This window comes from Enhydra lutris, unplaced genomic scaffold (assembly GCF_002288905.1).
Source record: "Enhydra lutris kenyoni isolate GAN:26980312 unplaced genomic scaffold, ASM228890v2 scaffoldscaffold22, whole genome shotgun sequence".
Classification (NCBI taxonomy): Eukaryota; Metazoa; Chordata; class Mammalia; order Carnivora; family Mustelidae; genus Enhydra; species Enhydra lutris.
Window position 1 is genome coordinate 232862 of NW_019154106.1, and position 9527 is coordinate 242388.

The 9527-nt window shown below is 65.7% G+C and overlaps 1 protein-coding gene across 2 annotated transcripts; it reads right to left on the bottom strand.

Moving 5' to 3' along the window:
- Nucleotides 1-475: 475 nt before the first annotated feature.
- Nucleotides 476-9509, bottom strand: LOC111150131 (single Ig and TIR domain containing). Of its 2 annotated transcripts, none has more exons than XM_022507506.1 (10): nucleotides 9081-9509; nucleotides 4515-4677; nucleotides 3412-3610; nucleotides 2856-2989; nucleotides 2596-2736; nucleotides 2070-2213; nucleotides 1709-1811; nucleotides 1493-1643; nucleotides 1075-1264; nucleotides 476-800 (listed from the first exon to the last, which is right to left on the bottom strand). In XM_022507506.1, the coding sequence occupies exons 1-10, from the start codon at nucleotides 9507-9509 to the stop codon at nucleotides 637-639; spliced, it is 1818 nt and encodes a 605-aa protein (XP_022363214.1). In that variant the 3' UTR covers nucleotides 476-636. The 2 variants fall into 2 exon arrangements, with proteins under 2 accessions (XP_022363214.1, XP_022363215.1); XM_022507507.1 differs by lacking the exon at nucleotides 9081-9509 and adding an exon at nucleotides 6509-6696 and having other exon boundaries at nucleotides 4511-4674.
- Between the last annotated feature and the right edge of the window lie 18 nt (nucleotides 9510-9527).

Genomic DNA, 9527 nt, shown 5'->3' on the forward strand with positions numbered 1-9527 from the left:
AAGCCTCTGCCTTCCCCTCAGGTCATGGTCTCAGGGTCCTGGGATCGAGCCCCGCATCGGGCTCTCTGCTCAGCGGGGAGCCTGCTTCCCTCTCTCTCTGCCTGCCTCTCTGCCTACTTGTGATCTCTCTGTGTGTGTGTGAAATAAATTTAAAAATCTTAAAAGAAAAAAAAAAAAAGCTCAGAACCTGAAGAGTAAGGGGCCTGCCCCTCCCCCAGAACCTGGCTGGATCAGAATAGGGTAGTGGACAGTCATGCCCCCAAGCAGACAGACCAAAGAGGCTACTACAGGAGACGTTTCTGAGCTGGCTCAGGAGGGAGGATGGACGACAGGACGGCAGGGACAGCCGGATCTGTGACGGAGTTGAGGAGCCCGAGGGCCACTGACGGCGGAGACGGAAGTGAGGGGTGCCCCGCTCAGGGGCTGCAGACCCCCTTCCGGACCCAGGAGAGGAGAAGAGAGGCTGAGGCCCAGGCAAGATCTAAAAGGACTTTATTTTCTGGCACAAGGAGGCACACTGGAGCAGCTTCCTTGCCTGAGGGTCTCAGGGCTGGTAGTCCTGCTAAGGGGAGCAAGATCCCAGCCCACCCCACACCCAGCGGTCCTTGGAGCACTTGCTGTTTGGGCCGGCGGGGGCTACACGTCATCCTCGGACACAAGGCAGTAGAAGTCCGTGCGGGCGCTGTAGTTTCTGGAGCCGAGGTCTGAGACATCCACTTCACTGCCCCGGCCCTCTCCCAGCGAGACCGCACTGGCATGTGGTGGAGCTAATGGCTCCCCAAAGACGGGCCCCCGGACACCTGGGATGAGGGTAGCATCAGGCCTCCGGCTGGGCTACCCACAGCCTGGCCCACGCATGGGGGTCCCTCCCTGCTCACCCTCCTGCCATGGTGGCATTTGAGGTCCTGGAGGTTCCCAGGGAGGCCCCAGGCCCAAGTGCCCCCCAGAAAAGAGGCAGTGGGAGTGTGCTATGGCCTGCAGGGAGGAGTCTCTCAGCCCTGTGGACCACCCCCCCACACACACCCAGCCCAGGCCAAGCTTCTCCGGCTGAGGGGTGGGGCCAGGGGAGCCTACCCAGGTCCCCCTCGGGGTCGGGGTCCTGCTCCAGACTCAGGGTCCCGCGCTCCCGGACGCGGCCTTGTGCGATGAGCATGGGGTCTTTGTCGTCCTGCAGCCGCGTCTGGGGGTCTCCCTCCGCGGCTCTGTACCGCACCTTCCGCGGCAGCGCCAGCTGCAGCTCTTTCCAAAAGTCTGAAGACGGCGCCTGGGGGCCAGGATGGGTCCGTTAGCCTGGCCACCCCAGAGAGCACCCCTGGAAGGAGCGCTCCCGTCTCAAAGGAGGCCCCTCTTCTGGGCAGCAGGCCGCAGGGCCCTCCCCCACGCGGTCCCGGTCCCAAACCCCCAGAGCATACAGCGGCCCGCGGAGGGGCCCCCTCCGGAGCCCGGAACCGCCCGGCCCTACGCCGGGCCCCTGCCCGCGCCCTCTCCTCACCACGGAGCCGGGCCTCCAGAGCAGCAGGGTCACCAGGTGGCGGTGCTGGCGCAGCAGGCGGAGCGCGGGGTGCGCGGGGTCGCGCCTCTGGCCCTCGAAGGTGATGAAGATGGGTCTGCGCGTGAGCTCCAGCAGCCGGCACAGGCCTTCCCTGCGGGGGCGGGGCCGTCAGGGGGGCCGCGGCCGGGGGCCCACCCATCCCGGCGCGGGACCCACCGGAAGCTGTGGCTGCACCAGGCCCGGCCGAGGAAGGCGTCCGACAGCACCACGATGAGGCGCCGGCAGCGGCTCAGGTTCACCAGGAGGTCGGCGGAGGGCTCTGCGGGAACCGGGCGTCGGCGGGGCCGGGGCGGTGGGGTGGGGGTGGGGGGATTGGGGCGGGGCCATGGGGGAGGGAGGGGCCCGGGCTCGAGACGGGGAGGGGCCTGGACGGAGGGCGGGCTCGGTCCCAGAGAGGGGCGTGGCGGGGCCCTGGGGGCGGGGCCCCGGGAGGGAGTGGCCCGGGCTCGAAACGGGGCGGGGCCTGGACGGGGGGCGGGCTCGGCCCCAGAAAGGGGCGGGGCGGGGCCGGAGGTACCGGCGCGCGGCAGGAGGTCGCGGTCGTCCAGGAAGAGCTTGTAGCCCCGCCGGCGCTCGAGCTGCGGCTTCAGGATGAAGTTCACGAATTTCCGGTCCTCGGGGCTGTCGCTGTAGGAGACGTAGGCGTCGTAGAGCTTCCCGTCTGCGGACGGCGGCGGGTCAGCGCTCCGCTTTCGAGGCCCAGGCCCACCGCCCCCACCCTCCCGCGTCTTCTAAGCTCTCCCCACGTGCGTGCGGGGACCAGGCCCTCCCGCCGCAGCCGGACCCCGCAGATCCGGCACACGCGCCCGCAACCCGCCCCCGGGCCGCGCCTAGACCGTCTCTCCAGCGCTGGACTTAGGTCGCCCTGCCCGCTTCTGCCCACCTCGCCCCTCTCCGGGGCTTGTGTGCTCGGCAGAGCCTGCGGAGGGCCGCCGCCTCCCCGCTGCAGACCTGCAGACCCGCGCCCACCCCTCACTTGCCGGGGCAGCTCGCCCACCCTGATCTGAGCTCATGCTCCCTCCTTGCCCATCAGGCCCGCGCACCGTTCATCTCCACCTCCCCGTAGGCGTCCTGGTACCAGAGCAGCACACTGAGTCGACACTTCATGTAGAGCAGGGCCGCCAGGAGCAAGACCAGCAGGACCAGGAGTGAGGCCAGCACCGCGGCCACGTGGCCTGCTGGGCCTGGGGACAGAGCCACAAGCCTGAACCAGTGCCACCCCCACCCAGCATCCTCCCAGCCTCAAGGTTCCGCAGGCCCCCTAGGCTTCCCTTCTACCTTCCGCCTACTGTACCCCACTCACCAGCTCTCCAAAGGGTGAAGGGGGAGGAGCTGACGTTCCGGATGGAGCAGGTAAAGGCCCCATAGTCCTCAGCACGGGTCAGGTTGACCCCCAGAACACTGGACACAAGCACCTCTGAAAAGTTGTTTTTGACCCTGGGGAGATCAGACCCAGCCCTCTCACCTGGGGCATCACTGGATGCCCCTGGGCCCCACCTATCAGACTTAACCACAGAGGCTGCAGACATGGGCTTCCCGAGCAGTCCTTGCCCGGCTAGCTAAGAGAAGTGGCCAGAACATGGTGGGGGTGTGACTCTGTTTGAGGATAGTCGCCCAGATCCTGGGTCTGGATTTTGGGGGTCAATGCCTAATTCAGGCTGTAGGATTGTGCTGGTACACATGGTCCTGGGCTGTCTACAAGGTACATGTCCGCAGGGGCCCCCTGTCCCTGCTGTCACTAACCCTTAGTCTGTGTCAAGAGTGGCACTCTGCCCATGTCCAGGGGGTTATGGACCAGGGTTCAGGTGGCCGTGGGTGTGACCGGGGTGGTCACCTGACCCTGGACTTCCATCTCTTACCAGGAGTCTTCATGGAGGTCATAGTGGGTCCCGTTGCCCAGCGGCAGCCTGTCTTTCAGCCACTGGACTGAGGGCGGGGAACAGTGAGGCCCAGAGACCACCCAGGCCGTGCAGTTCAGAGCCACAACACTGCCCAGGGCAGGCTCCAGGGCCTGGTTTCCAGTTGGCGATAGGAACTCAGGGGCCCTGTCACAGATGCCTACAGAGAGAGGACCCAGGGGTTAGCCGTGCCTGGAATGCTGGGCTCCCCCCAACCACAGATGGTCTGTGGGTCAGGGAAAAAATAAGATGTCTGTGCACAGGTCCCACAGGGGACAGGGCTTGTCTTCCCCCAGGAGGAGCTGGCTCTTGGGTGTTCTGCCTGCTCTTGATGTGGCTGCTCTGTCCTCAGAGAGGACGCTGGAAGGCGGGGGCCAGAGTCACAGCAGATCTGACCCCCCCCCCAGCCCCATGGGGGCCCACCTGGCTGCTGCTCACCCAGCCAGGACATGAGCCCAGCTCCCACATGTGCTGTGTAACTCTGTGGCCAACTGCTGCAAGACCCACCCCGGGTGAGCAGCTGGGCGCTGCCCCCCCTTACCCCGCCACTTCTGCTGGGGGAGCTGCCCCAAGTGTGAACACTGAGCAGGCCAGCACTTTCCACCCGGAATGGGGGCACGGGACTCCAGGACCCTCTCCTCCTGGTCATGGGCAAGCTTGCCCTGCTCCCTGAGACCTAAATGTTCTGATTTTCAAATCAGGGTGAAGAGTCCTAGTGGGACATGAGAGGAGAACCCCATCATCTTGATGGGGTGGTCTCTTGGCAGCCCACATGTACCCATCCTGCCCCTGGGCCCTGCCACCAGCTCCCATTCCCAATGTCCCTGAGCTCTGCTGACCCCCATGACCGTGGTAATGGAAGCTTTGGGCCAGAGAGAGCTCTGGGCCTGTCCTAACCATGGGGTCAGGACCTCGGGCTGTGTAGGAAGGGCAAGCGTAAGCCTTTGTACCCCTGGCTGGAGGCCAAGCCAAGGGCCCCAGCAACGTCACAGCGTGGAACCAGCCTGAGGGACAAGAGGGGGAAGTGGGGCCCGTGCCTGTCCCTCTTTGACCCATCTACCTGCCATGGTCTGGCTGGGGCCTCCTTGAGGCAGGCTGGTCACTGGTGCCACCCCCCGGTTCCGCGGGGCTCCTTGGATGAGCAGATGAGTCCTCCGGGGGCCGGGCGAGACTCACTCTCTGTCTTTGTGAATGGTCAGTCAGGGCACCAGAACGGGTCAGAGGCTGCTGCCATCCCGAAGGAGGAAGTTAAACAAGAACAGGGTGAGTTAACATGTAACTTTGCACCGGCGGCCTCCCGATGCTAGGGACGCCCGCACAGACAGCATCACTTGGAACACGTCGCCCAGGGCTGGAGCAGGCACAGCAGGGAGGGGCCCTTGGATGGCACTGCACCTGTCCCAGGGCCACCATGAGGGCCCAGGGAGGGACCACAGAGGCACACCCTGGCAGCCCTCACGAGGGTGGGAGGTGGCTGTGTTCCCACTATCCCCTGGGATGGTGGTGCCACATACAAGGAGGGACACGGGGAGGGCCGTGCTCACCCAGGCCGTGGCAGGGGTTTGGAGCCTGTGAAACTTGCCCATCCCCACGCGATAAGTGTGGGCTGCTGAACTCTGAGCCACACTCTCACTGTAGGGTTCTGTCCTAGCCGTGTCCCGTGTGTGTGGCTGTGTGGACATAGCAGCCCCCAAGGCCGAGCCAGGACACAGTCATGGAGGCAGGAGGGGACAGCGGGGGCCTGGCTGGACTGACTCTGCTCCGACAGGCCGCATGGGTCCCACCTCCTCCTGGCATCCCCTCACCCGTTTGTCATTTCCAAAACCAAAGACTTTTGTCCACATTGTCTGGCTCTCCAAGGGCAGCCCCCACCCCACCCACAGGTGACTCTTCTGTCCTACGTGGGGGCTAAGACCACTCCCCATCCAGCTGCGCAGCAGCCACACATGCCTCCTGACACGAAGAGCTCTGCAGTGATGGTGCTGGAAGGAGGGGCCCAAACCCCCAGCGTCAGAGCCTTCACGGAGAGCCTCCCTCCTGGACCCCCGGAGCCCTGCGGCCACCCCCTCCCAGGTGCCCACGTTCCCCCAAGGGTCCCAGCAGGTTCTCATAGAGCACTGATTCCACTCCTGCCGCAGGCCGTCCTCTCCACTCTGCAGGCCCCGGGGCTTCACAGGGATAAGTCTCAGCCTCCCCACCATTCCTTCTGCATAATGACACCGTGCCCACCTGGCCCCGCCTAGCCACAGCCAGAAGCCCTGGGTTTGGCTGGGATGGGATCTCCTTGGGAACTGGGGAGCATCAGCCGGGGAAGTGGTGAGGGGTTTCCTTCCAGAAGCCCCCCGGTGGAGCACAGTCTTGAGGGTCCTCGAAGCAGGAGAACCAGTCCACTGGGGGACTGTGGAACACTGGGCAGTCCACATCCCCCACCCCAGGGTGCCCAGAAGGACATGCCCTCAGCTGGGCAGCTCCCAGGGAAAACCCTGCAGCGGCCCTCCCACCTCTTCAAGCTCAGAAGAGCCCTAACCCCTGGAAAGGCAACCTTGAACCTTCCTGGAAGTTAAGGCCCAATGACACATCCAGGGACAGGCGACCCCGCCTGCACCCCACCCCCACATCATCTGTCTTGCACACCCCATGCACACACACCCTCTCCCCACACACAGCTGTGCTAAACTCCTGTCTTGGAGTGTGACCTGCATGCACACTCCCCACACCAGCACCGTGGCCACACACACACACACACACACACACACACACACATCCTTGCAACAGCTCCCACCAGGTGCGCAGCCACCAGCATCTGCACGAACCCCACATGGCACACACCGTCCCTGAGCCCGGCCCCTGCTGCTGTGGTCTGTGGCCCGTGGCCTCCGGACAGCCTCCTGCCCACCCTGCTCTGATGGACACACACATACCATGCCCACACACGCTGCGGGCCTCCCCTCAGCCAGGCCTGCCTCAGAGGACCGGCCTGGGGTTCGAATGGTGTCCGAGGATGAGTGCCCAGGCTCACGCCGGGCGGCGGGGCTGCTGTGGGAGTACGCGAAGTCACCTGGTTCCGGGTCTCTCCTCCTGGGGGGGGATGTCGGTCACTGAGGTCATTGACGTGTGCTTGGGGGCAAACTCTTTGCTCCACAGGGCCCCCAGCCCGGTCTGCAACACCACAGCACCAGGACACATCACCGAGCACAGAGAGGACCTGTCTTTTGTTTGTGTGCGTGTGTTAATCAGAACTTTCCCTGTAGCTTCCTGGCTTTGCAGTCACATCCTCTCCTAGACCCAAACCCCACCCAGGCAGCCACCAACCCCCCAGGCCGTTGGTGGCTCTCGCCCCGCCCGCCCGCCTTGCTTCTTCCTGTAACTCTGAGTCAAGCGGCTCCTTCCTCTGGGGCCCACCCCAGCCCACCCAGGCATCAGACTTCCCGAGGCCCCACCTAGGGGTGGACAGGGCCTTGCGGAGGGGCTGGAGCCCAGGGGGATGTGGGTGGGGGTGCTCCCAAGGAGACACCCAGGGGGATGTGTTGTGCCCACACGAGGAGACCCAGTGGGACAGTGTGGCCGGCTTCCCGAACGCTGCCAGCGATGCTCCCCTCGGGCTGGTGGGGGCCTGTGGGCTGCTCCCCCTCACGCCAGTGTGTCTGAGCTGTGACCTGCCGGGGTATGGAGGGCGCTGCGCAAATTCCTGCCAATAATGGGGCCTTGAGCAGAGCTTTTGGGCCCCCTCCCCATCCAGTTCCCCCATAGAGTCCCCAACAGTGAGCAGTTAAAAGGGGGCTGTGGTATCAGATGGACCTTAGTTTTGGGCTGGGATGGGAGGATAGTCCCCCCCCACACACACACACCCTTTTCCAGATAAGGAGGTGGAGAAAGGCCTCGACAGAGGCTCCTGGGCTCTGAGCCCAGGTGGAGGGCAGCCATCCTCTCCCTTCGTCACCACTGACTTCCCCGCCCAGACGGACTTGGGACTCAAGGCCCAGCAAGAGGGGGGCTGGTATCACCACCCACAGAGATCGCACAAGGGTCCCCTTCAGGCCCTGGCCCTGTTCTCACCTGCCCAGGCTCGGAGGCCCAGAGGGGGTCCTCTTCAATATCAGCTCTCCTGTGTCCTCAGTCTGACCCTGTCCTGGTGGCGCTCTGCAGCTCCCCCCACCCCCCGTGGCCCTCAAGACCTTGAATGATGGTGCGTCTTGGGCTCAGGGCCCCACAGAGCCGCAGGAAGACCTGGCTGCTCTCACCCCAGAGGCCTCGGCTTCCTGGGTATACCCTAGCACCGGCACCAGCCCTCCTCCAGGCGCTCCTGGGGCCCTGACGCACAGGTGACCTCCCACAGCCGTCAAGGACCTGCATGGAACCCCCGGGGCAGAAAGCAAAGAGCCCCTCTCGAGTTCCTGCCAGGTGGCCTCTGCTCTGTGTGTCCCCTGCGTCACCAGCTTGCGGCCGTGACCCCTTCTGTTGTTAATCGCCTCCAGGCCCACCCTCCAAGGTCAGCGCCAAGAAGCCCATGTGGCCTTAGGCACTGTCCCGAACCTCCCTTCCGAATCCAAGCCCCCTCTCCCACCCACACCGCAGTCTACCCCACAGCCCATGGTTCCTGGAAAGCTCCAGCTCCCGAGTGCGTCCTGGCTTGAGCTGTGCCCCCCGCCCCCGCTTACGCGGCGGGAGGCGATCTCCCCATTGCCCACCCCTCCGCCGTCTGCTTTGCTGCTTCGCACCCCATCGTCTCTAGCATCTCCTGCTCATCTGGGACGCGCTGCGCCCCCGACGTGCCTCCCGCAGGCGAGGGGCTCCGTCCCGCTCCCCTGGGGCCGCAAGGGCCCTGTTCTCCTCCACTACACACCCCACCTCCCGCTGTCCGCCTTTCGGAGCGGAGGACCAGACTTAGTCCCCCACCCAGCAGGTGCAGCGAGCAGGCTGGTCGGGGGCGGGCGCAGAGGGTGGGGACTCGGGTGGCGAGAAGGGAGCTCGGAGGCCGAGGCGCTCACAGAGAGCGGAGGGCGGGTTGGGGCGCGCACAGGGGGGACGTGGATGACAGGTCGGGGTGCGCAAGGGGGCAGCACCGGCGGTGGGCAGGCCTGGCGCTGCGGGTCTGGGACGCAGACGGAGGGCGGGAGCGCGCACGGAGAGCAGGGGCGCGCGCATGACGGTAGCTCCGCCCGGCGACCGGCGCCGCGCTGGGCCCCAGCCGGGTCCTCGGTGCACCCCCCGGGCCCTGGGAGGCCCGGATCCGAGCTCCCGGCAGAGGGAGGGTCCCCGCGCGCCTCGGCGTTCCTCCTCCCTCCGCTGGGCGAAGGTCAAGAGGAAGCCACTGCCCACGTCGGGCGGAGCGGGAAAAGCGGCCCTTGCCGCCACCCCCCACCCCCGCCCCGCCGCCAGCCCAAGGGACGCGGACAAACTCGGGCTTCCGGGCGACGGGGGCAGCCGGCCGAAATCCGAACCACTTCCTGCGGGACCGCACCCGCCGCGGCCCAGAGGCTCTTCTGGGCAAGGGGCCCCCTGGCTCCCAAGCTCCAAGCCCAGTCCCGGCTCCCGGGAGCCAGCGACCTCCACTCAGCCCCCTGGGTCTGAGCCACTCACCTGCAGCCAAGAGCTGGGGCTCGCACGACCGCGGGGACAGGCCGTCTCACCTGGGCCAGGTGCGCAGCGGCGACGAGCCCGGCGGCTGCAGGTGCAGCCCCGCCCAGTAGCCAGGGCCGGAGGGCGGACCCAAGAGTCCCCCTTTGCGCCCAAGTCTGGCTCTTAAGACTGTCCTGCTCGCAGGCGTCAGGAAGCCTCGGAGCTGCAACCACCCCGCCTGGGGGCACAGGGCCAACCAGCCCGGCCAGCCGGAGAGTCTTGGACCCGAGGGACTCCTCATAGTTTCCACTGTCCCCAGGGGCACCTTTGGTGGTTCTGCCCCTCCTCCCCAGTTCTTCCTCCAGGAAGCCTGCCTTGACTCCTGCCCCAAACCCCAAGTGCGGGGAGGGTAGGACCTCAATAAAGCACCCCTCACTTGGGAGCCCAAGGAATGTTGAGAGGAGGACCAGGACACTACCACATTCCAGACCTTTCCCCATCTGGACTCCAGTTTCCCA

What these genes read in the sequence shown, in the direction of transcription:
- LOC111150131 (XM_022507506.1), bottom strand. Translation starts at nt 9,509, where the DNA reads ATGGGGAAAGGTCTGGAATGTGGTAGTGTCCTGGTCCTCCTCTCAACA. An exon ending in CGACCTCCTGCCGCGCGCCG is followed by an intron (nt 1,812 to 2,069) that starts GTACCTCCGGCC and finishes CGGTTCCCGCAG; the next exon opens with AGCCCTCCGCCGACCTCCTG. An exon ending in TGGTGCAGCCACAGCTTCCG is followed by an intron (nt 1,644 to 1,708) that starts GTGGGTCCCGCG and finishes CCGCCCCCGCAG; the next exon opens with GGAAGGCCTGTGCCGGCTGC.